This window comes from Neophocaena asiaeorientalis, unplaced genomic scaffold, assembly GCF_003031525.2.
Source record: "Neophocaena asiaeorientalis asiaeorientalis breed wild unplaced genomic scaffold, Neophocaena_asiaeorientalis_V1.1 scaffold110, whole genome shotgun sequence".
In the NCBI taxonomy this organism is placed as follows: Eukaryota; Metazoa; Chordata; class Mammalia; order Artiodactyla; family Phocoenidae; genus Neophocaena; species Neophocaena asiaeorientalis.
The window spans coordinates 2,150,214-2,178,123 of record NW_020175053.1 but is presented as its reverse complement, the minus strand read 5'-3'; the positions used below and the strand labels follow the sequence as shown (position 1 = coordinate 2,178,123).

At 42.1% G+C, this 27,910-nt stretch overlaps 1 protein-coding gene across 2 annotated transcripts in view; it reads right to left on the bottom strand.

Annotated features, from left to right (window-relative positions):
• Window positions 1-27,910, bottom strand: part of PTPRM (protein tyrosine phosphatase receptor type M) — a 743,754-nt gene that overhangs the window by 551,166 nt on the left and 164,678 nt on the right. For both annotated transcript variants that reach the window (XM_024763901.1, XM_024763902.1), the window contains exon 2: window positions 13,262-13,384. In XM_024763901.1, coding sequence (XP_024619669.1) covers window positions 13,262-13,384 — 123 coding nt within the window. The remainder of the gene's footprint in view (window positions 1-13,261; window positions 13,385-27,910) is intronic.

The window sequence follows — 27,910 nt, the reverse complement described above, 5'->3', positions numbered from 1 at the left end:
AATATTAGCAAATCCTGTTAGAACTCATGTCTTCGGAAATAAATGTGTTATCTTACATAACAGGGCTATTGATAGGAGATGTGTGACTGGTAAGTTCACCTAAGAATTTTTTGTCAATTCATATGCAAGTTCTATCAAGCACAATTTCTAAGTCTCCCTGAATAATGCTCAGCCATCTTTATAACATTGTGTCACTATGCACTTCATAATAAAGGGGTTGACATTATTTTATCACGACAATATATACAACAGTTCCACAATTAAAAATCTCAGAAGTAGCACTACTGAATGACTTTATACAGGCTTATTCATAAGGAATAAGTTTAAATAATTCACTTTATCCAATCCACAGCTGTCCAGAAAGGCTACACACAATTTCAAATATATGAATATTAATCCTACTCTCAAATTTTTCTAGAGCACGAGATTTCGTAAACCCCACTTCATAGAATTTGTAATATTCACAGTTGTGTGGCTTCATACAATGTAACTTTGTGTATTATTTCGTTTAGAATGAGTATTTATTAGTGAAAAGAAAATACTTTTCAACAATAGCAACAAACTATTTATATTGTCTTTATTCAGAAAGAAAATGTGAATTATAACACCCAAGGATATCCTTTTTTGCCATAGTTGACCGTCGAGCAATGCAGGGGTTAGGGGCACCAACCCTCCGCTCAGACAAAAATTCTGGGTATAACTTAGAGGCGGTCCTTCTGTATACACGACTCAGTTGGGCACCCGCGATTCAACCAACCATGGGTCATGTGGTACTGTAGTGTTTACTATTGAAAACAATCTGCATATACGTGGAACCACACAGTTCAAACTCATGCTGTCAAGGATCAGCTGTATTTACAAAACCCTTTCCCCTTCTTTCTTTTCCTTCCAGACTCCTCCAAGCCTTTAACTGTCAATCATCAAGGGAGGCCTATCTCTTAAGATGATCTACTTCAGCGGTTCTCAAAGTATCTTCTAGGGACCCCTGAAATCCCCAAGTTACTTACAGGGAGTCCACAAGGTCAAAACTGTTTTCCTGAGAGTAACAGGACATTATTTGACTTTATTATTTCCATGTTGCTCTCAGTTACTAACAGGTGTACATCATTGCTCTGATGACTAATGGAGTGCATGTACTCTGATGTACGTTGTTTTCAAAATTATTCAGTTTTCATTCAACCCAGAAAATATAAATAGAAACTGCCCACATGATCAGAAGTTCTTTGGATATTTTCAAAAACAATCTTAAGGGTGTAAAGGGGTCCTACGACCAAAGAGTTTGAGAACCATTCAACAAACAACCCCAAAATCTCAGTGGCTTCACACAGGAAGTTCTTCTCTCACTCAGGCACATGACCCCTGCACTCAGTTGCGTGCGTGTGTGTGTCTGTGTGTGTGTGTGTTGGGAGCAGGGTTGGGTTTCAGGAGGAGTCGTTTCTACATTTTGTCACTCAGGCACCCAGGCTAAAAGCATCGCGATCACCAAGGCAGGAAAAAGGGAAGAGAACACAGGGAATCTGGCTCTAAAAGCTTCTGCCTGAAAGCGACACGTGTCACTTGAACGCACAGTCACCAGCCACAGCAGGTGTGGCCACATCTACATCAGAGGGCACAGAAGTGCACATGCTTCCCTGTTTCTAGAACATGGGAGCTGGAAGCAGTGACTCAACACCCCCCCCAAATACCACAGGGTTCTCCCTTCAGGCGGCTCTCCTCTTCCCAGCATCTTGTCCCAGAGTTATTCACCCTCATGACCACGTATTAATGGGGCCTCACAAACCATTTCAGGAAACATGTGGAGAGACGCTACTGAAATACGACATACACAGGTTCACATATTTCAATTGTTTTCTATTTCAAAACAATTGTAAAACATCAAATCTAAACAAAATATGGATGGTAAAGGCTTGCCAAAGCTAGTATGCAGTGCTATTGTGTAAAATGGGTATTCTAAATGCCTCTGTTTAACCGACATGTAAAGCCAATTATTTATAATAATTTGTGCCATCAACAAATGTCCAACACCTTTTTATAAGAGCAAGACCCAGATCAATTCAAATAAATTAACATTCCTGTCTGAAACGACTCATCCAGCCCAAGTAACAAATTCACATGTCAGTGGGGGGCTGCCCCAATGATCAGTCCGCTGAAAAATACAAACTATCATTTTGTTTTCCAAATAACAAGCATTGATTGCAGTGTTAGAAAGGTCACTCGTCATCAGCTCAGTCACTGACCTGCTGGTAAATTGCAGCCTGTCACTCCGCAGGGAGCCAGGACCATCGGGGGAACTCAGGCACGTTGTGTTTATACAGTACAATTGGGGAGGTGACACCATTTCCACAAGGTGTGTGTTTAACAGGACGGGTGTCACGGTCAACAGAGATGGGAAGAGGAAGCAGCATGAAAGGAATGACTATAAGAGAGGTCTCATCATTTCCCAAGATGCCCCCCAGAAACCTACTGATTCTTATTTGCCTTAAACTTGCCTGGATCAAACCCAGTCTATGTCTCCAAGTCTTATGCCAAGGATTTCAATATTTTGTACATTTTCTCTGGGTCACAGAAGAAAAGATGTTCTCTAGAAGGAACCAGGAAAAATAAAATTAAGAAGCACCTCTGTATTAGGAAACCTGAAGCATTCAAAAAAGAACAGGGCATTGGAAAAAACAGCTTCCCGTGGTATCCTCTCAGAGGGCACTGCTGTATTCACATGCTACCCCGCACATATGGGGTATAGTCAGTTGCATAATGGGTTGCCTGGATGTGTCGTCCACCACAACAAGGAGTTAGGATGTCCAGCCGGCAACTAATTAAATAGCCATATTTACTTCCCTTTCAACCACTTAAGCTTTTAAATATCACTTTAAGATATAATTTATCACAATCTCCTAGGATAAAATATCTGTCAACTATGAATTAAAGTCCACCTTTAATGATCCGCTCAATCATTTCATGAAGCTTGCCAAGAAATTCTTTATGAATTTTTCTGTGTTCAGCCCCACATTATGGACGAGATACAAATGAATTCAAGCATGTACCCAAAAATAAAATGTAATAATTCCTTATGCGTCTTCTTACAAAGTTCCAGTTAGCCACCAAAATATCTACCAATAGGATAACGATCTTTATACTTGATTCACCCACCAAGGCATAAGACCGCAGCGTGAAGCATCTGTCCTATTTTAGAAAGTCCTAAAATTATATCCCTGAAGTGTGTCACTGTACATGGGCCCATCAGCTCCAGTAAACTTCTCCAGTGAAGACCAAGGAATCAACCCGAGATGCTCAGAAGGGAAAATGGGAGTCAACCTAGGCTTCTTAAATATAAATATTTTCAGTGTGTTTGACAGGATAGCTTTTTGCCTAAAAGGCATCTGTGGATAAGAATCTCATTGGCACTAAGTCAGTGAAGCTCCATGTGTCTTTTGTTTCCCACATTTATAGTACAAATTTTGCTTAGTTTTAAAACTATAGAAAAGTTGAAAAAGTAGTATGATAATTGTTTATACATACTTCACCCAGGCTTAACAACTGTTAACATCTCACCACATTTGCACACATACTCTGTCACACACACACACACACACACACACACACTTTTTAACATGAATCTCCTAAGAACAAGGAAATTCTCCTACATATTCCTATGCTTTGTGATAGGATACTTATTTACTAACCAAACTTCCTTCTTTTTTTTTTTAAACATCTTTATTGGAGTAAAATTGCTTTACAATGGTGTGTTAGTTTCTGCTGTATAACAAAGTGAATCAGCTATATGTATACATATATCCCCATATCTCAAACTTCCTTCTTAACATCTTTTCCTGATCCTTTGTATGAGCAGTTCTTTCTTTTCCTCTCTGCAAACAGAGTCAATTCCTTTCTCGTTCCCTTTGTCAGAAATCGAGTCAAATGGCCTCCTTGCTGTGCATCCTGCACCAGCTCAGGACGGCCTTTGGGAGCCTTTCCTCCAGCCTCGCCCCTTTCCTCCCCATCCACGGTGCCTGCAGTCCCGACACTGTCCGCTCCTGAGCAGCCCTGGGCAAGCCTGTGCCCCCCGCTGGCCAGCACTGCCGCGGGACAGGGCGATCCTTCTGTCCGGCAGGCCCGCCGGCTCTGGTCCCACTCCTCATGCTTGCCTGGCCCCTCTCGGGTGCCACCTCCTCCATCAGGCCTTCTGCTTGCCCTCACCTCTGGCCTCTGTCTGGGCAGCAGTCTGGCCCCCACCGGAGCACTGGGCCCACCACTTCTGTTCTGGAAGACTGGTTCTGGGTCATCGCTACATCCCAGTGCCCGGAGCACACACAGGGCCTCACACAGTTGGAGGCCCAAAGAGGGAAGGGCCTTCCATCTCCTCCTGGTCTATGGCAAAAAGAACAATCCAGGCTTAACTAGTTCTTCTCTAAATGTATTCATCTCTTCCATTTCTTGGACCATGGGAGGCCCCAAAGGGGCTGAAAGGGGACCTTGCCCCTGTGATGGTCTGGTCTGTGGCAGGCTGGAGACAGGGGTGACTGGACCCCGGCACCACACAGAATGGCCCAGGCCTTCCCCACGCTGGTGTCTGTGTGAGGACAGCTTCACGCCACCATCAACCTGCCAGCTAGCACACCAGCGGCCCACCCAAAACTCCTCTGACCCAAAGACCCTGCCTTCCATTAAGAGAGGCTGCCACTCCCTGGACCCGACTGGTAAGTCTTCCTCAGGCCTAGGGTTCTCTGGTCTTCGGTCCAGCCCCACTCGCTGCCCCTCTGTAGTCCAAGGTATCTCAAAAGATGGTAAGGCTGTCTCCAAGTGTCCCATCAAAACCTGCTGTCCCTTCTCCCCACCCTCCTCCCTTCCAACAACGCGGCCAGGCCCAGCTCCAGGGCGCCTGCACACAGAACACAGAGTACGTGGGCACCAGCCAGCACCTGGGTGTGAATTTCTCAGCCTGGCATCACAACTGCCCAGTGGACCCATGGCCCTGGACTCCGCCCTGGACCCTCAGCCCCTCCTCAACTCAGCCACAGAAAGATCTACAGCATCTGTCACGATTGGCCTGCGTGTTTATTGCATTACTTGGTTTCACATAACTCTTATGGTGTCATCTCGTACAATTTGACGGGAAATTAAGCAAGAAAGAAACCTATTTTAAAAACACATATTGGGACTTCCCTGGTGGCGCCGTGGTTAAGAATCTGCCTGCCAACGCAGGGGACATGGGTTCGATCCCTGGTCTGGGAAGATCCCACATGCCGCGGAGCAACTAAGCCCATACGCCACAACTACTGAGCCTGCACACCTAGAGCCAATGCTCTGAAACAAGAGAAGCCACCGCAATCTCACCACAACTAGAGAAAGCCTGTGTGCAGCAACGAAGACCCAATGCAGCCTTAAATTAATTAATTTTAAAAAACACAAACAAACATATTTATATGTACGGACTCACTTGTATACTTTTTAGCAAATATTTAAAAAATAGTCAGCCACTGTTCTTCCTTTTTGTAATAGTTTCCCAATCAGCCAAGAGAGGAATTTAGAACAAATCCAAAGGAGAACATTTGTGGAACACTGAATATAAACTATTGAAATAAATGTTCATACAGAATACGCTGGCCCCCTTGAAACACTTAACTATTAAAAATCAAGACACTTTTCAAAAAAAGAATGACTGCCCTGATCTTGAATAAAAACTGAATCATAGGAAACATTATGCGGAATGAAATAAGCCACTATTGCATGATGCCTCTTACGTGGGGTACCCAGAGTGGACCAATTCATAGACACAGGAAGGAGGATGGTGATGGCCAGGGGCTGGGGAGAGGGGGGACGGGGAGTTAGTGTTTAATGGGTACAAAGTTTCAGTTTGGGAAGATGAAAAACGTTTCTGGAGATGGATGGTGGTGATGGCTGCACAGCAGTGTGAATGTACTTAATGCCACAGAACTGTACTCTTATTTTTTTTTTTTTTTTTTTTGCGGTACGCGGGCCTCTCACTGTTGTGGCCTCTCCCGTTGCGGAGCACAGGCTCCGGACGTGCAGGCTCAGCGGCCATGGCTCACGGGCCTAGCCGCTCCGCGGCATGTGGGCTCTTCCAGAACCGGGGCACGAACCCGTGTCCCCTGCATCGGCAGGCAGACTCTCAACCACTGCACCACCAGGGAAGCCCAGACTCTACTCTTAAAAACGGTAAATTGGGGACTTCCCTGGTGGTCCAGTGGTTAAGACTTCGCCTTCCAATGCAGGGGGTGCTGGTTCGATCCCTGGTCAGGAAGGTAAGATCCCACATGCCCCAAGGCCAAAACAACCAAAACATAAAACAGAAGCAATATTGTAACAAATTCAAAAATGGTCCACACCAAACAAATCTTTAAAAAAAATGGTAAATTGTATGTTACGTGTTTTTACCTCTGAATGGAGCACACTGTCTACACTCATGTTAAAATGAGTCCACCCAGAGCCCTCTACTGTTTAACTAAGAACTCCCCAAAGATCACTGATCTGAAATGGGGTTCTTTTGTTATCATCTAAAGTTATTTTTCTAAATTTTGTAACTTAGAAACTGCTGGCAGGATGCAATGCCAGTCCAGTTCCTTTCACCGTGTCTCATCATTCACTGTTTCAAAGCTACTGGAAACCCATTTTGAGCATCACCAGGGTGACATGAGTGAGATGCAGAGAGGATGCTCATCAAGGACCATCCTACACCTTGGATGTCAGGCAGGGACCTCACCATGGGACACATGAATAAGATGCTCAAAGACAATAAAACGTGTCATTTCCTGAGTTCTGGAGCAGAAATATTCAGAATCAACTAAAATAACACCAAATTCAATGACCTCCCCCACATTTTTAAAGTATTTTATAATACTTTTTATTACAAAGTTACACTTAATCATAAAGAAAATGTGTAATGTAGAAGTGACAGGACAATTACCCCCAATCCTACCATCCTGGCAAAAAAAGTTCATATTTTAATGGACTTCTCTCAACTTGCTTTTCGATCCATTCAAAAATTATATGAAGATCTATGCCTTTTGTTTCTTATTTGGTATCACTTAGAAGGGAAAATAGGAAATCGGCATGAACTGCCTGCTTCACAGAGAGTCCAAATTAAACTAAAAGATGAATTCCTACCAACTGCTCCTGGAAAGTTACTTAGTAATAGAAGGAGGACGTTTCTTGAATTCTGTGCTGGGCCAGGTAGGAGGCTAAGTCTCTGAAGTGGATAATTTTGTCTCCCTTGGTCAATAACCCCATGAGGCAGGTTCTAAACGCCTTTCCAACACCTTCAGGATCCTGTAGGGCTGACGGCCCCCTCCCCCCACAGAGCTCCCCATGCGTCAGCCTCTGCCCCTGCTCTTCCCCTCTGGGAGGACCACTCAGCCTCCAGGCCTCCTTGTCCCTGGGTGGGACCCCATCTCTGCTCACAGAGCGGCTGCTCCTGTCTGCCGCTCCCATCCCTTACTAAGCCCTTGTCCTGATTTAGTTTTTCTTCACAGCCCTAGAATGTCTCCCCATCACACTCTAAGTCTTTCTGCTTATCACAGCCCGCATGCCTCACAATCAGCAAGGGCACAGACTCCATTATTGTCGCTCCAGCTCCTAGCACCAGGCCCCTGGACATCACTCCACGAACATGTATCACGAACTAATCCTACACCCACGAGGAGCCTGAGGACCTGAGAGCCGAAGAGTCGGCCAAGGTCCACAGCTGTGAAGACACAGAGCCAGAATCTGACCCGGGAGTGGGCAGCAACCCCACGGGGAGAGCCTTCGAGTTCATTTCCAGAAGATCCAAATAGTTGCCACCTGGGAGGAAGGCTGCCCGTGCCCCCCTCACTAGATGCAAGTGCTCGGGTGGGAAGTTGCCTCCCTGGCACTCAGAAAAGCAAAAATGGGGGCTTTTCTCTCCTATGAGCCTGGGGCAGGTGTATCTTCTCTGAACTTCAGTCCTCTTGGGTGTAAAACAAATAGAACGCCGTCTGATCTCCCAGGCTTGTCATGAGGATCAGAGGATACACAGCAAAGAAGCAACTTTTGTCAGCTGCTAGGAGTCATGTACGTGTACAAGATTACTTTGGTTTATGAGGGAGAATTATCAGAAGGTACTGCACTGCCACTTGCCTGGGATTTCAATGTTTTTGCTCTTGTTTTTTGCTTTTTGTGTGTTTTTAAGAGACAGCACAGCCAAGAAAGCTAGATTTGATGCTCTGGTGTGCTGAGTCTGATGAACTAAATTTCATATTACCTTTTACGTTTTTACATCCAGAAAGTCATCAGTTAATGAGGGGAAACATGGTCTCACAGGATCTGATCTTTTGGCAATCCAAGAATGATCTCACTAGACTGAGAATGTAGGTGCATCGCCAGGGAGGGGATCCTTATTTGGTTCGTTCAGCAATGAAGCCCAAGCATCTTGAATGATGCCTCACACATAGCAGGTGTTCAATACGTATTTGTTGAATGTTGACAGATTCAAAGAATGAAAGAAATAATTAAACAACTGTGCGAATGTTCTTTGCCAAAAATATTACTCACTAGATACACGCTGAAATTTAAGGAGGAAAAATGTATTTTCAAGCCCAAAGTCTTCTGCTCTTTGTCACTCAAAGAGCAGAAGACTTTGTATAAGCCCTGAAGTGTGAATACATAGGACGTCTTCCCCAGTAGGAGGAAAACATGCCCGGTGAACGCACCCCAAGAGGAAACTGCAATTCCTTTGTCTGTCAATCCATCATCTTTCTCAAAACAAATACATGCAGTCACTTTTTTTCTATTTTCTGGGGCATCACACTAAGAGTTCACATTGCTCCTTCATCCTGCATGGCCCTCTCTCTGCCTTTCACATGGATACCCTCGGAAATGACTCAATCCTCAGTCACAACATCTCCACAAAGATCGGCAACCCCACCACTCCCAATCTGCATTACATAAAACCAAGATGTGGAGGCCAAGTGAGGTTGCCCAGGATGCACACTATACAACCTGTATAGGAGCACTATACAACCTGGAAGAGTATTACATTCTCCCAGCACTAGGGCCCAATTTACTTCATTACAGCCTTTTTAGAGGTATGATGTTTTACGGGGACCACAGGGGTTATAAATAAATGTCAATTTTATAAGTATCAAATGGCTATGGTTGTAAGCTACCTTTACATTTTTAATATTATGGATGAATTTATTGCTAATTTTTAAAATTAAACAGGATCACATTTTCTAATACATAAGATATGGAATATGTTAAAATCCATTTCATAAAACTGGACCACTAGGGTCCAAACACAACATGTAAACACATCAACTATTCTCAAACTGTGCACATGTTTTTACACCACGAAACACTCCTAATCAAATACTTCTTAGTCTATAGGGATAATCATACAAGGCACTGCTCTAGATAAAGTGATAGAAGCAATGGTGCTATCAAAATGTACCAGGTTATCATTTGGTTACTTAATCAAGGGTTCTTGTGCTCAGAGTATAATCCTTATGGTAAAGTTTAAGAGAGTCGCCCATTGCTAATGGAGCTCAATGAATATGAAATGAACCACGTGCTTTCCAATAAAAGAGAAATCACATGTAGCACGCTTTCACCATCAGGAAAACTGTGTGGTTCAGAGCTAGCTGCAAAAGTATCATCAACTATCACATAAATGTTGGCTTGAAATACAAAACAATTAAATGACATTTGGTATTTATTTTCCCTAACTATGTATTTCCATAGCTAACATCACAGCATCAGAATAGTTATCAACCAGCTTGTATAAAGCTCCAGACTGTATTTAAATAGTTTAAATGTGGTTAAAAAATAACCTCACATGTGAAGATACAGAGAAACAAACCCTGCACACTGAAGCATCATTTTCCAAAAAGACACAGAAAAAGTAAACTTTAATTACAGTAAATTTAAAAATCAGAGTAAAAATTTTAGTCTATCTCACCATCATAATTGTTAAATTCATCTTGGTAGATTATTTGCTTATTAGAATCACAAGAGTTCCACAGGATATTGGTACTAAACAGTAAAGAATGTCACGGTGCTTTCCAATAGATAGCAAATTTATGGGAAAGATAAGAGAAAATCCCTGATCATCACATTTTTTTTTCTTACTGATTTTAATAGCCCAATGTTTGGAAAAGAAGTCATCTGAAAGTGGAAGAAAATGTGAAAAAATGTTTATATGTTAATAGCTATAATATGAATACAGAAAATCATTACCATATAAGCCAGGAGTCCAAAACAATTAAAGCTGATGCCAAAATGGTCTAAGACAGAGGTTAGCGTAATTGTTGTGGAAAAGGCCCAGAAACGGGATATCTAGGCTTTGTGAACCCTACAGCCTCTGTTCCAACTACTCAGACTACTCAGCTCTGTCACTGCGGCCCAAAAGCAGGCACAGACAAGATGTAACAAATGGGCGTGGCCGTGTGCCAACAAAACTTCGTTTATGGACACTGAAATTGGAATTTCGTGTGTCACAAAATAGTATTATTATTATTTTGATTTTAAAAAACCATTTAGGACTTCCCTGGTGGCACAGTGGTTAAGAATCCACCTGCCAATGCAGGGGACACGGGTTTGAGCCCTGGTCTGGGAAGATACCACATGCTGCAGAGTGGCTGAGCCCATGTGCCACAGCTGTTGAGCCTGAGCTCTAGAGCCCGCGACCCACAACTACTGAGCCTGCGTGCCACAACTACTGAAGCCCACGCGCCTGGAGCTCGTGCTCCGCAACGGGAGAGGCCACCGCAGTGAGAGGCCCGCGCACCTAGGCGAGGAGTAGCCCCCGCTCGCCGCACATAGAGGGGGCCTGAGCGCAGCAACGAGGAGCCAATGCAGCCATAAGTAAATAAATAAATGAATAAAGTTTTTAAAAAATAATAAAAATGTAAAAACCATTCCTAGCATGCAAACCACACCAAAAAAACAGCAGCTAACTGGCTGTGGCTGGCAGGATATAGTTTGCCAACCCTGGGTCTAAGGCATCACAGAACCAGCCTGCACGTGCAAGACCAAATACAAATACACATGTGAGAACAAATCCAACAATATTTTAAATAAAGGTTTTTAAAAATTAGCCCTTATAAAGCTATGGTTGTATCTGATCTTGCCACCCACTTACCCTGAGAAATTCATAAAACTAGTTTCTGTTTTAGTGTAAGAAGGCCAGCCTTGGCATTTGGTTTTGAAAGGAATAAATTTTATACCTATTAATGAAAAGGGAGGAGGAGGAAGAGGCAAAATCCTGAAACTGAAGAGTATTTAAAACTCATGGCCGTATAGACATATTGGAAACTCAGTTTTCACATCCATACCTCAGGATAGCATATGCACGTTTACAAGACGGTAACTTCTAACAATGACATTTCATTGAGAACTTAACTTCTCACTTTTGGTGGGTAGGTCAGCTGGGCCCAAGTCCATGTCCTCCAAAAACACTGGGCTTACAGTAAGAAAACTGCTCTTAGAATACTTCTAGTCTATACCACACTTAATTCTATGCACTTTTAGAATGCTCGCTAGTTGTATTTTTGTAACCCTATTTCCCAAGTAGGTAAGTTCCTAGAAAGAATCATCTCATAATCCTTCATCTCCCTCAGTCATCACGATTAGTATACACTAGGGCTCAAAGAAGTTTTTTTTAATAACTAAAGTTTGTTTAATAAATAGTAGGAAAAAATACATTTTACATTTTTGGTAAATTTTTTTTTTTTTGCGGGACACAGGCCTCTCACTGTTGTGGCCTCTCCCGTTGTGGAGCACAGGCTCCGGGCGCGCAGGCTCAGCGGCCATGGCTCACGGGCCCAGCTGCTCCACGGCATGTGAGATCCTCCTGGGCCGGGGCACGAACCCGCATCCCCTGCATCGGCAGGCAGACTCTCAACCACTGCGCCACCAGGGAAGCCCTTGGTAAACATTTTAATGTGGCGGGAGAACTATCCATTTTCAGGAGCCTTATCTGGACCCATGTCCATAGGCAGAGTCAGAGGAGAGACGACCCACTGCTAGTCTTTCCCCAACTCCCTCCAGACCTGCTGACACCCAAACCACCCACATGTCCTAACCCTAACCCAAAACTTGCGCCCTGTTTGGGGGTAGGTGTTGAGGATACATCTTATGTAACCATCAGAAACCAGATGGAATTGACAAAAGTGTTAGAAAAGATAACATTCAGAGATCTTAAGTTACAAAGTCCTAATATTAATCACCAAGTATTCTATCAGTCAACAGAAGAAAAATAAATTCAAGCAGAATGTTTAATGCCCCCACTTCATTCTTCCAAAGGCAGAAGGGCCTTCAAAGGCCAAATACTTGCAAGGCCACTCTCCCTGTGTTGCTTCAATTACCCAACTGACTATTCCAGGGCGCAACTGGTCTCTGACACGTGTAACCATTTTTGTAATGGCCTCTACTAGAAACCCATCCTTTCTATATTTAAAGCTTGGACATCTTGGTCTGAGATGGTATTATGGGACACCAGAAAGAAGTAAAAGACAAGATGGTAACAAGAAGCTACACCTCCCCCTCCTTCACATCTTCCAGTTTAAATCCTCAATGGGACACAGTCATCACCCCATCTGTCAAGTGAATCTGCAAATCTAAAATTTTAAATGGATATGCAACACCACAGCCTAAAAGTGGTGTCTATTAAAATGATTAAGCGCCAATCTGATTAGAGTCCATGAGTCACCATCTTCCTGATCTTCCAACTAAAGAAGTAGACTCTTGCTGGTGTTCAGTGGATCAAATGTTTCTCACTCATCAGAACATTTACTAAGTGCTTCTACAGTGGAAAAAGGATCCACACGCATGCAAAACCATTTTATCAGAATGCTTTGAAGATCACTAGCAACCTCCAGATCCCCCAGGTGCCAGATGAGTCACCTCCCAAGGTCTATTTGTGATGGAGACTTTGTTATTTGGATTCCCCAGCTAGAGTTCCAATCACCAAACTCATCTGCCAGAAGAGACGTCGATCTATTTCCCATATGTTCTGGTACTTGGGAAAGGATCAATTGGGTAATGGCCATTAATCTAGCTCAGGTGTATCTAACAATAAAGGAAGTAAGCTTTACATTTTAAAGGGAGAGATACAAGGTTCAACTCTTTGTCATTGGTCCTCACATACCATCCCCACCAGCTAATCAGCCTTTGCCACCAAACTCCAAGACCAACACCCTCACTCATTCAACCAATACCCAGTGAACATTTACTGTGATTAAGACTCCTGTGCACCTTTGGTTTTAAAAAGGGAACTTTAAAAGCAAACCTGATGGCATCCATGGATCAGAGGTTGGTTTGGTCAAGGTGTTCACTTGTTCCCAGTTGAAGTCATCATCTTCAGCCTGACTGTATCCACACGTGCTATAAGGCTCATCGAAGAGGCAACCACCTAAAATGTAAAAGAAGGAAGAGTAGCATTAATAAATAATGACCAGAGGTCTGGGGTAAGCTATGATGACTGCAGGGAACCATAAACCTACTCGATGCTCAAAGCGATTTGATTTGGCCTTTTTGCTCAGGAGCTGTGGATCCTGACCCCATTGCATCCTTGCGAAGCGCTAGCTGAGTATTCACCATGCCTTGTCAATAATTCTATATTATATTGTTCTCCCAAAAGAATCCAACGTCTGTATAATCCAACTGAAAGTAAGACCTAAGCAGATTTATAACCCATATTCTCCAGATTCATATGAATTAGGCATAATTGATCTTGTGTTCAAAACTTTAATAGAACCATCCTAGGTGTTCAATGTGTTTTCAATAGAAAAAAAAACCCATTATAATTTGTCCAAAAAAATGAAGAGAGATACTTCCACCATACCACTGGTAGAGGACAAAACACAGTAAATATTATGGACCTAGCTTGCAAAATATTTTTCTAAGGATTATTCTGAATCGAACATAGAAACAGGTTTTGCTTTAATACTTTGGAGATTTGAGGTCTCAAAATTAAAAGAGATTATAAATTTGCCTACAGTCCACACAATTTTGAAAGGCAAGAATAAATCCACAACTACACATGTGGTAAACATCTGCTTGATGTCGATGCTAAAAATGAAGCAACTTAAACAAAGAATAAAAGAAAATGCAGTATATGCAAAGCAGGTCCGCTGTTTCAGCACCCTGGGCACTGTGATGATTTTAAGTCCCACCCCACATCTTCTTAAGTGTCCCCTGTTGACTTTAAATTATTATAGCATCAAATCTTTCCCCCAATGTTTCACATTGCCAAAGTGAAGGATTGTATCAATCATCTTAATATCATGAAGATTCTACTGCCCATTATATAATGCTATTAATTATATCAATTTAAAAGATTAATTATAATCACTTGCCAATGATGAGAATTAAGGGTCTGGTCAAGAAAACACAAACATAAGAATATAATTACCCTATGGCTGTACTGTATGCCCTGGCAGCAAGAAAATAAATAAAACAATAAAAATAAAGCAACTGTACTAACACACTATTGTAAAGCAATTATACCCCAATAAAGATGAAAAAAAATAAATAAATAAATAAAAATAAAATAAAAAAATAAAGCAACTGCACAAACTCAGAGGTAGGGTCACCTGGTCCAATTTCCATCCACATGCTTCCATCAGTCCTACAACCTTCTAGACAGACAGACAGCTTCTGAACAGGTGGGCACCCAGCATTTAGAAAAGCATACCTCCCACGTACACAATTCCCCTTAAAAAGGCCCAAACACTGCTTCCTGAAATGTATACCCATTTATCTCAGCTCTTCCCTGTGAAGAAACAGTGAAAAAATCTCAGCTCTTACACGGGAAAGCTAACTATTTGAAAAGAGCCATCAAGTTCTATATTTTTGCTTCTCCAGGCAAAACATGCTTTGCTCCCCCTTCCTCCCTCTCACTACAAGGTTCTCAGATGTTTGCCGTCCTGGCAGGTGTTCTGAACACTGTCCAGTTCATCAGCACTCTTCCAAACCAATGACTCCCAGTACTGCAGCCCGAATTCAACTGGCTACTTCCCTTGACCTCAGACTGTCAACAGTCTGAGCTGACTGCTGGTCTATCCCGAGATTCCCGGAGCCTGGAATCCCACATGTCTTCCTTATACCACTGCCATGGAGCCATTTCTCCCCTTTGCAATAAGGGAAGTGACTTTCTGTACATTTATCCTTTCTAAACCCCATATAATGTTTTCAGGGCATCTCTCCAGCCTGTTGAGAGCTTTTGGGATCCTGATTTTGCCATTTGGGTGTCAATCTTCCTACCTAGATTTGGGTGATTTGCCAATTTGATTAAGCATGCTTTCTGTCTGCCTCCAAATCACTGAGAAAAAATGTTCAACAGGGCAGAGACAAGGGACCTCGGGCCATTTTCCTCGGGCCATTTTAAGAGGTGTCCCCCAGCTTTCTGCTTTTGTCTTAGTCACTGGCTCTAGGCATGATGGTGAAATCAGTGGCCCTGGACACCATCCTCTGTAACACTTTTAACAGAACTGGCCAATTAAACATTCTGCTGGGAACAGAAAACTCATTATAAAGATACAGCATTAACTCAATACTTCACCTTGACAACAATTGGTAATTTATACTTCCCTCTTACTCAGCTTTAATAAGTTCAGAAACACAGTGGATTTGTTTTAAGCACATAATACTAACAACTTTCCAATTTGGGGTAAGAAATGTTAGAAGGCTACGCAAACATTTATGAGAAATATTTTCCCTTGGTTGCAAATCCTAATTTTGATATAGAAAATAGCTTCAGTGCTGTAGGAATAAGCCCAAACAGCAGTAGCACTAATAATATTCAAAAGAATGAAAGAACCATGAATTTTGACAGAAAAGGGACCCACCCCAATAGAAGCATAGATAGCACTTTACTGAAAGTCCTGCAGTGCAATCTTAAACAGTGAGAAATAGCTTGCGGGGGGCGGGGGGCATCTGCAAAACAGCTCAAGCCTGGTTAAAGATCTGGTTTAGGAAACAATTCTTGGCACTGCAGATATAACCAAATATAAAGGCGAGAGCTTGCATGGCTGACAGCAAACCCCACAAGACTAATACAACATTGGTGCAAGGATATAATTTTCCCATTACATAAAGCTGTTTTTATCACTTGAAAGGAAACATAAAAAGAATGCCATGGTTCCTCGTAGACCCATATAGGATTATGGAAACACTGGAAAGTAGGATAGACTGTGAATTTCCTGTTGCCCAAAGGTATGGCCCCCTGCACATCAATTTTCAGATCCACTACTGGCCTTCATCCAACAGATGCAAGACCCTAAAATAGCAAAGGTGGTTTATTGAGCTAAAATAAGGCAATTAAGGTAAAAAGCAATGGGATATAACCAACTCAAGAGAGCAAAATGAAGGTTTTAGATTTCAAGACAACATTGTGTAGAGGTGAAGTGAACCGGTTCCGGGGTCAGACGCCTGGCACTTCCTCATTCTTGCCCTGCTGCCTTTGTGTTTGTAGACAAATCATTTAGCCTCTCAGAATCCCAATGTCTTTACCTATAAAACAAACATAACATGTCCCTCACCTGGTGTTTCTGATGAATCAGTGAGGCAGCAAGTGTGGCTGGTCTAACAGAGTCAGCCAAGTCCACCAGTACCAGCTACTACTAGGTTTTAAATTGTCCTCGCCGTCTGTACCTCCTACAAGGACTCTGAGGAGTTCACTGCATTGCAAAGAGTTGGAATACAGAATTGGAAAATTTAATGTGTACTTTGTAAGGAGGTGAAGTGTGTGGGCTCTTCTGTGGCACTATAGGAGCAAAGAACAGAGGCCAGCTGGGCTTTTCAAGTGAGTGCCTTAGGGCCAGTGAAGAATGTGATAAGGGAGCAAAGTCCCTGAAACATCATGAAATGAAGCATTTCCAAAAATAAGTCTCCTGCCTTTTTCAGGATAACACAGACCGTTTGCCATCATGTAGAGGTATACAGTTAGCAACAAATTGCCAAGGTTTCCCCAGAATTGTCTTACTTGGACCGATGCCCAGCAGCTCATGGCTGGACCATATTCACCCCTCAATCAAGGTAAATTATTTCTCTTTTGTGGAGAGGAATCAGGACTAAACCAAAAGTCATACAAGAGAGGGAGGAAAGGTGATGCAAGCCGGGTGGGTGGTGGCCTGCATCACTCTTATTCTCTCTCTCTTACATAAATACACACACACACACAGACACGTGCCTGCCCACCTGCTTCCATCATACCTTGAGAAAGGCTTTTCCTTAGCAAATTTGAACACAACACACAACTTGTGCTGGAATAAGAAGGAGTTATTATATGAAAGGAAGTGTCAATGGGTGTCAAATACCCAGGTAATGGACAACAAGGATGATGGCTTCTGACCAAGAATGATGATTGTATGGCCTGTTCCAGGACAGGTAGTGCGCAATAACATCACAATTAAATTAATAAAATTGAGGAGAAGTGGAAGTTAAAAAGCAAGGAAAGTAGAGCAGGAAAAAAAAAAGGACAAGATGATATCAGGATTACAACTAGGACTCCACCATTATCGCCAAGTAATAAAAAATATCACTAGGCTCATTCACGGGGCATTGGCCACACATTTCACTTTAAGCTTTGGGGTAGCCAGTGCCAAGAGGAAAAAACGATTACACAATTCACAGTATCTATGAGACGATAACATTAATACTAAAACTAATAACAGGGGCTTATATTTACTGGGGACGTGTTTAATCCTCAGGCAAACACTATAAAGTAGGTACCAAGATACTAGTTTTACACACACAGAAACTGAGGCACAGAAGGGTTACAGAGCTTGCATACAAGGTCCCAAAGCTGGAAGACAGTGATGCAGAGATTTGTACCCAGGGATCCTGGGTATAAACCCATATTCTTTCAAACCCATATTCTGAACACTATGTGACACTATCTCCCAAACTGAAAACTTGAAAGAAACACAACTCCTAATCCTAAATCCAGAGGGAAATATGTTCCCAGGGCCCTAGTATGAAACAATCAACATGAGTTAATGAACATAGTTCTCGGGGCGGTCACCACAGCAAAGCAATGGGTTTTAGGGTTTATTCAGTAACATGTCAGGATAGCATGTCATCCAACTTTGATTGGATAAACTTGATTTAGTGGGAGCTCAGTGCATTCTAGGATAAAACTGTAATATTCTTTGAAACAGTCTTTATGAATATTGCTTCTCTCAACAAAGTCTTAATGGGCTGCCATGAGTTTGAGTATTTACCCCCCAACTAAAAAGTACAGGCTGTCTGTGCCATTACTGAAGCGTGATGCCATGCGCTTTAGAAATCAGATGAAACCATGTTATTTTTTTTTCATGAAAACTATGGAGTTTAAAAGGAATGGGTGTCTAAAAGCTTAGGAATTCTGCTCAAAAGTCATTTTGATTATAACTCTTAGTCGTCTTGACATTTCCTAGAGCCGGTACGTGGTAGGTACCCAATAAATGCTTCTTCAGAAAAATGGGTAATGAATTTCCCAAAATTCTATGCAGAATTTGGCTGCAATAATTTTGCTTAAAATTTTTTTCTAAGTGTAAGGTAATATCCACTTAAACAATGAAAACGACCTCAATTGAGCCCCACAAAATACCCAGTCCTGTCCTGGTGTATTCCAAGATGAATCAGCTCCAAATGTGACTAAATCATTGAACATGTTCATGTTTTATTATGGTTGAAAACTATAAGCCAGTTAAACGTTAATGAAGTCTCCACAAATTATGACTTTTGTTTTAGAAAAGTTGAACTCTTATTTTTTTCCCGACCATAATTAGATAGGAAGGCTAGTTGTCTATAAAGGTCATCCATGATTTATGAAAATAAAATATTGTCATTTGCATATTGGAGGGAATTTATCTTTCTTCTTTCTTTGGAACAGCAGAGAATTATTCAGTAGATCCAAAAGTAGCATGACATCATTAAGACAGGAGCTATAAAGGAGAGGATGGTCCACTTTTTCCCCAAAGGAAACCTTATAAGTTCTTTCACATGACCATTCTACATCCTACTAAACCTTCAGGACTAGAGAGAAGACAAAGCAAACCAAACGGACAAGGATTAGAGTGTACTCTGTAGAGCAGTATTTAAGCAATTTTTTTTTTATTGTGACCCACAGTCATGACATCATAACCCAGCACATGTATATGTACATTTCACAAACCACATTTATGGCCACTGAGCTACACTGGCCTTTTTCATTTCTGTTCTATTCGATTTTGTAAAAGGTTGGGTCTGGGTCCACAAAACGGACTTCACGATCCATCAAAGGGTGCTACCTGTAGCCTTTAAGGTGTGAGGGTGAGAACCATTACCTGGGACCCTTTGTTTAGCTTGAAGTTACTAGTCAACACTACGATGTGAGCGCCATGTGATCTGCAAACATTTCCTGAACATCCGCTACATGCCAGCCAGACTCTGCTTCAGACAACAGACAGTCATTACTTCATTTAATCGTCACAACCAGTGTAAGACTGTGGTCTCAATACGTCTGATCAAAGAAACTGTCACATAACAAAACCCACGCAAATGTCTATGTGTATTATTTAACCTCATGAAGTCTAAAGGCGGGCATCAATATCCTTTTGCCAAGTATTGATGTATTACCTCTGAGCCCTAAACTCACTTTTCATTGTTTCCTCTGCAAAAATATAGCCAGGCCCTCTGACTACACTTCCTGTCCCAGCTGGCAAGACTTTAAGCTTTGCCAGTAGAGGGTCCAGGAGAAAGGATGGAGCTTGCAGAGGTCCCTGGAAGGCTCCCTAGCACACAGCTTCAGGAGCCCCAGGCCCACAAGGCAGGGGCTTCCCAGGCCCAGCTTCTCCAGTGCACAGTGGCCAGCAAGGCCCTGCAGACAGCGCTTGCCAGAGCTCCCCTCTGCGACTCTGTGAGAGACGGCCGCAGAAGGACACCCCTATGAACAGCTTTCCCGGCCACCCTAGAGGACACATTTCCTCCAAGTTCTATGCGTGTGGCCCCACAGTGACTTCCCTGCCATCCACCGGGCCCTGGATCTCAGCTCTGGATGGATCTTCTCCTTGGACTTCATTTCTGCCCTGGAGCAGGGGCCGCCTCTCACATCTGCTATTCTTTTATTCTTTAGAGCACTGTTTCCACTAGCCAATCTCTCCATTCTAATCTGCTGTTACATTCTTTATATTAAACTCTCCCTGTTCAAATTACTGCCTGTTCTCTGTCTCCTGATTGGACCTTGATGGATACACCCCTGTTTTTACAGATGGCAGTTTGGCGCGGTCAAATATTGCCCACATCACCCAGAGTTTGGTGTAGGACTCGCAGTCCAAGCAGAGTCTGCGTCCAGAGTTCATACTCTCTCAAGTCTACACATCTTCACCCTTAATCCGCCCCTGTAAAATAAGTAAACAGCAACCTGTAGTATTTATATGATGATTGTTACATGAATTGCATTGTAAATAAGCTCCTGAAAGTGCCGTTTCTAAGGAGCTAATGGAGGACAATCCAATGTCAATTTCACACTTTGTAAGATTCACACACATTTTGAGTTGTTCTGACTTTAACAGGTTAAATTGATTTATATACTCCGGCAATCATTCTCCTTGTTATAATTACAGCCCTTTTAAAAGTCATTTTGTAAAAAGACTGTAATACTCCTTGAGGAGATTTCTGGAACATTTTTCTCATTTGTTCTAAATACAGAGTGACCCCATTTAAGGCAGCCTTTATCAAATGCATAAAGTATTAAATGGGACTCTCTACAGAGAGGGCAGATCAAAAACTAGTGCTAAAAGAATTAATGTTATATGCTCTATTTTCCTAAAATACACATAATCTCAGGTGGTCCTTTCCATTTATTTCAAATTTAGAGCTGTGAGACAAATGGCTATGAACCACATTTTTCAATATACATAACTGTTTTAAGAGTGAAAAAAAAACCTGCATCAATATAGCTAAGCCACTGCTTTCTTCTTGTAAATCAATCCCAGTGACATCTACATTTAATTGCCTACCAACAATGAAAGTATACAATGCCTCTTAAACTTTGAAGGCCCCACTGATGATTAGTGAATCGGACACTAAGCATTATAGAATGCTTTTCTACATAATTTAATCTAGCAAGCAGTTTTTACACATGGCACAGGCATTTAAATGGCTCATGCCACACTCTATTGTAAAAAATGCTATTTGCCGATAGATGTACTTTATATAATTCAAAGGATATGAGTTGTCTTGTCAAAGTTTCTACGGCTTATCACACTTACTTCATTCTTCATTTCATATCAGTCTATCAATTCCTAATTTTTAAAAAGGCCTGATTTTAAAAAGGCAACAACCAACCATGTATTTTTCTTATTCATCTCAAAATCTGGGTTTTTGTTTTGTTTTGTTTTGTTTTGTTTTGCGGTACGCGGGCCTCTCACTGTTGTGGCCTCTCCCGTTGCGGAGCACAGGCTCCGGATGCGCAGGCTCAGAGGCCATGGCTCACGGGCCCAGCCGTTCCGTGGTATGTGGGATCTTCCCGGACCGGGGCACGAACCCGCGTCCCCTGCATCGGCAGGCGGGCTCTCAACCACTGTGCCACCACGGAAGCCCCTGAAAATCTGTTTTTTTAAAAATGGGTAATGGTGTTATTTCTACTCCAAAATATTGTACAGATACAGCCAAATCATTTGTGACCTGTCTCAGTTTTCACATGCAAATAAGTACCTCAGGGAGGATTTAAGCAAACCACTCATATGAATTCCCTGTACATTTGAAGCTCCCTTAATATCACACTGGCGCTTTTATCCTCCATGCCAGTATTGAAAAGCATAGTGTGAAAAGCAGCTGCCTGCCCCTATGGGAGCAATAGGAGTAGGAAAGGAAAACAAAATGCTGGAGTATCTGCAAGAACTGTCTAGGGAAGGTGAACAAAATCCAGATCAGTAATCATCGCCTCATTTTGGGCATCGCCTGTGTCCCGAGTCCCAGGTGGGAGCTGAGGTTCTCAAAGTGGTTCCCTGAATTCTGTTGAAAATATAAGTTCTCAGGCCCCACCCCCAACCTACTGCATCAGAAACTCTGGGGGGCCCAGCACCGGTACTCTGTGTTTTAACAAGCCAGATCCCCTGGTAATTCGGATGCACACTTAGGTTTGATAACCACTGTTCTAGTCTGACCTATTTAACCAGGATCTTCAGGAAGAGGGGGTCTTAAAAGAGGTCCCAGAATAAACTAATCCTTGACCCATTTTAGAAAAGTGCTCTAGATCAGTAGTTTCGAACGTTTTGAGGAAGGTAAAGGTAACTTCAGATTTTTAAAAAGGCACAACCTTTTACTCAGCCATAAAAAAGAATGAAATGATGCCGTTTGCAGCAACATGGATGGACCTAGAGATGATCATACTAAGTAAAGTAAGTCAGACAGAGAAAGTGATATCATGTGATATCACTTACAGGTGGAATCTAAAAAAAAATGATACAGATAAACTTATTTACAAAACAGAAATAGACTCAGACATAGAAAACAAACTTATGTTTACCAAAGGGGATAGGAGAGGTGGCAGCAAGAGATAAATTAGGAGTTTGGGATTAACAGATACACATTACTATGTATAAAATAGATAAACAACAAGGGCATGCTGTATAGCACAGGGAACCATACTCAATATCTTGTAATAACCTATAAGGGAAAAGAATCTGAAAAAGAATATATGCATATATACACTATATATAAATATATAGATAGATAGATTATATATAACTGAATCACTTTGCTGTACACTTGAAACTAACACACTGTAAATTAACTATACTTCAATTTAAAAAGCTAAATAAACATTTTGGATTTTAAGATTTTAAAAATTAATAAATAAATAAAAATTAAAAGGCCCAACCATCCCATTTTACTTATAAATTATATAATGTAGTACTCCACATATTCAGATTATTCGACACACATACAATTGACTTTTTAAAGTACAAACTAGAAAATAAGTATAAATTAAGTTCAATTATTTTCTTCCATACATCAACAGATTGTGTATTATACACTTCAAAGGGCATGGAGAAAGCCTTTTGGAGATCACTGCTCTAAATAACTCTTTTTAAGTTATAAATATCTCTCAGGTGAATAAGGGCAACAGAATAACAGTGCTTGATGAAAGCACTGAATTCCATTCTCTAATTTCATGCTAAGAAACTCCCAATCTGTAATTTTTCTCCTAAGTGGAACTACTCAACAAGAAGAGGTATCCTAGGTAGAAAACAATCCTGGTTGTTGGTCAGAGACACCCAGGAAATTAATAAAGAACAGAATTTAATTTTATGCCCTGTAGTGCTCCTGCCAGTTTAGTATGATTTACAAATTCATCTCTTGATGATTTTATTAGCATAAAATCATTATCTGGGACAGCTGATAAAATAAACTCCTGAACTCACCAATAGGCAGTACAGCCAAGCCATGTTATTCAGCTTAAAACAGCCAGCCAATTGTTTATTTTCGCTGATTAACCCAAACTCAACCAAATATATTTCCCTCAATGAACATTTTTTCTATACATCCCATTCATTGGGTAGAATCAAATTATGTATAAGGAAAAAGTAAATACAATTTCCTATATCCTCTTGGTAAAGCATTCATTCCAATTTCCTATTATTAGGAGTACTTATTCTACAACAAAAATTGGGAACTTGTAAGACTCATTCAACTTAACGGGAATCTGAGACCCGGGATTCATTAAGTCCTGGATCTGTCAGCTACCTATTCTATCTCTGGGCAGGTCACAGATGGTGTGTCTTGCTCACCGTACAAAAAGGGCATATGCAGGGCTTACATCATAGGTACAATTAACGTGTGTGGTTTCAACCATGAAAATGGGAGGATGATGACAGACAGAAGTCTTTCCTTTCTAAGTGCATACATCTCTTGGGTTCAGCATCATTCTCATGTTTAAAGACCTACAGTCTTTTGACAAACAGAATGCTGGTCTTCAACCCAGAAGTTTCCTGAAGGATTTTCAGAGGGCAATTCTGACCATAGGCAAATCCCCGAGGATTTAATGCCTATGGAAGATATGACACTTTTGTAATATTTATGATCTATCTCCCAAGGAGAGGGTGACGGTTGGACTTGGTGGCAGATGGGAAAGTGCACTCACTGTTACAAGATGATGAACATCAAAGGGGGCCACAGCCAGGCGTGGGGACATGCTACCTGAAACAGGAAATTAAAGTGCCAGGCAGCTCTGTGTGGATACAGCCTACTTTGGCTGGTGGAACCACAAGCCAGAGGCTCGAGCCAAAACTCTGTGAGTCAACCAGGAGTCTGCCCAACACCTTCCCCCAAAACTTCCTAAAAGCTTCTCCTATCAGTCTCCCATCCCCACCACACCACAACTGGAGTTTCAGCTCACGTCCCCACTGAACTTGGCCCATCCTCTCATGTCTAGACTCTGCCCTCTCCAGTTTACCCCACACACGCCCAGCAAGCTGACCTTTCATAAAGCACACAGCTGTTGTATGTGTTACCCCCTGTGTTATACCATGGGCACCTCGCTGCCCACGGGATAACGTGCAAATGTTATCATGTAACCCAGGGGTTTTTCCGGACTTGACCTTGTCTACCTCTTTATCTTCATTTCCTGCCGCCGCTTCCCTTTCAGAGTATAATCTAGTAATCCCCGACTGTCTGGAGATCCACCTCAATGATGCTGCTGCCCACGTGCTCTCCCTGTGTCCCTGCATCCCCAGCCCAGAGTATGGCTGGCAGACTCCCATTCTCTTCTGTGCAAATCCCAGCTCACAGGCCACCTCTCCTGGGTACCTGTTTCACAGATAAAATCAACCACTCCTGCCACTGTACCATCACTACAAGACATATAGGTCTTGTAGACGTCCGTATCACCTATACAGCAATACGATTGTGACCTGTTTACATTCTCTACTGCACCATGAGCTTCTTTGGGCCTAGAAATACTCTCTTCACCTCCGCATCCCCAGTCCTTGGAAGGTGCTTGCTACTCATTACAGACCTACTGGGTTTAATGGAATTTCTTAAAGATTTGTGTAACAAAAGTAAGATGGAAAATTGTTCACTTTTCTATCTTTATTAGAAACAGTGAAAAAGAAATACTAATGGTCTCTATTCACTAACCACACTGGCTACAGCAAGGAAAGAAGAAATCCTGCTTCTGGAGCTCCTGCCTTTCTGATATGACTCACAGCATCTCTTTCCTCCCCCATCTCACTGTGTGCCGGATGTTACATAGGGCCCTGGGGGGAAGGGGTGAGAGTTACGGGAAAGATGTGGAGGGTGATAAAGATGCCCTGGTCCTCCAGGAAGACAACTTGGGGGCCAAGGAAGTAGTTACAAAGGAGAAAGATGGAAAATGCTGCAGGAGCCAAGAGAAAAACAAAACTCATCCTGAAGATCTCCTGTCCCTAAACGCTCCAGAGAAAAAGAAAATCGGAGTCAGCAACGAGAGGCAAGAAGCTAAGATATCCACGGCCCGTTATTCTAAGCATCTACATAATAAGGCCTCAGTATAAGTCAACAAAAAGCAGAGGGATTTTCTGGGTATTGTACTGGAACTCTGGTTTAATGCTTCAATCGTTCATGTTTGATTTTATATTCGAAACCTAAAAAGAATGTTAATGATTACATGTTCTGTACCTTTCAAGTTCATGAAACATAAAAGTAGTGAATCCTTGAAAATTCAACATCAAACTTCAATTCTCAGGCCATAAAGAGAGTATTTTGAAGAAAAATAATTCATCATATAATGTTTTAAATTAGGAAGCTGGATTCCAGGCAAAATCCTCTGAGCTAAGAACAATACTGAGAGAGCACAAAAATCACTTGTGAATCAGCTTCCTTCCAGTCATTTTACATGACCAATTACTTGCTAAAACACAGGGAACTAAGAACATTAACTCTTCTCAAGGTCAGCACTGCTGGAGTGTCCATCTTTTTAATTGCTTCCTCAATATTCCATTTACTCTTTCAGCAGGTACTATTTGGCCACTGACTAAAGAGAAAAGGTGGTCTAGGGGGACAACCCTGGACCAGGATGCAGGGGCCTGGGTCCCAGTCCTGTCCCTGCCCGTGTGGCTTCAGGCGAAGTGCCATCCGGCAGCGTGGAGGTATGATGCAAAGAATGTAGATTTGCCACCAAAAAGACCTAAGGTGAGCCCCAACTCTGTCAACTTAAAAGCTTTTCTCATCTAATCACCTGTAAAACCATCTACCTTCTAGAATGTTATAAGGATTAAACGACTTTGTATATATACAGTATATGTGTTTATATATACACATACATATTACACTACCTACCCACCTACCTACTTACCTATCCACTTACCTACCTTCTTATCTGGTAACTAGGTCAATGTTGGCTCCCTTTCCTCAGCGTCCTGATCTATATAAAACAGCAGGAGGAACTAGATTGCTGGCTTTTCACACTGTGATCCTCAGAACCCTCAGACTGTGAAGGTTCTTCCAGACCCATTCCAGGTCATTCTAAACCCTGAGTCAACCTGATATAGTCAACTTTTATTTACTTTAAATGTTGGGGTTCCAACAAAAGACTTGTACCATCAAAATCTAATATTTAACAATATTTAACAAATTCAGGTCTAGATGATCCCTAAGATAATACAGTGGACCCCTTGAACAACAGGGGTTTGAATTGCATGGGCCCACTTATGCTTGGATTTTTTTCAGTAGTAAATACTACAGCACTACACGATCTGGCCTGGCTACTTGAATCTAGGGACACAGGACCAGGGATACAGATGAACCTTAGATACAGAGGAACCCTGGATACGGATGAACCCCAGATATGAAGGGTCCACCATAAATCGTACCTGGATTTCCAACTGCGTGGAGGGTTGGTGCCCCTAACCCCTCATGTCACTCAAGGGTCAACTGTATTTTCATTCTAAAGGTATACATCCTATTATTTTTCTCTCTCTTCTCTTAAATACAATACTTCTTTATCAGGAACACAATGGTGGTTAAAATGTGTTGGTGTGTAGCCAAGGTGTATGGTTGGGGGGGGTCTGATTATCATATAAAAACTAAATAAGATAATGTTAAATAATGTAAGCAAAAGGATGGCTGAGCCCAACGTTAAAGAGAGGAGAATGTTTAGGATGAGGTAGTGAGGAGGTAGAAGAAACCCTATGATATGAACGTGGATGTGAGGGCTGGGAAAAGCAGAGAACCCAAATCATAGGACCAGGCACCCACCATTCTTGACCCTACGTGGGCTGGGACCAATTTGGGGTGATCGTTCCTATCCAAGCATACCGCCAAAAGATTACATCATATGTGCTGAAAGGATTATTTGAGAATAACCAATATAATTTCAGTAGGACTCTTCTCAACACACCCCACTCCTTGGCACCTGTGGACTCATGACTAAAATTATCTGAACCAGTTTACATTTTTCAGTCTCCAGCAAAGAGGCTCAAAATCGAAAACTCAAACAAACACTAACCAAAATGTATTCCTACAACTGGTTCTCTAACCACACCCACTCTAAAAAGCGTTTATTTAGACCTAGCGTGTGTAGCCTAAGCAAAAAATCAAAGAACAAGATATATTTCTTATCTTGGTAAAGATAACATTAGACATAGAAAATGCTGATGTAGAAAGGTTCCCAGAAAGAATATAATATCAAGGTCAATGACTTCAAAATATGCCTGCAATGAGCCCTATTTGCTTCAGAAATGATTCATTGGGATTTTTTTATTTTCGGTACGCGGGGCTCTCACTGCCGTGGCCTCTCCCGTTGCGGAGCACAGGCTCCGGACGCGCAGGCTCAGCGGCCATGGCTCACGGGCCCAGCAGCTCCGCGGCACGTGGGATCTTCCCGGACCGGGGCACGAACCCGTGTCCCCTGCATCGGCAGGCGGACCCTCAACCACTGCACCTCCAGGGAAGCCCCACTGGGATATTTTTAATATAAAGTCAGGAAAGT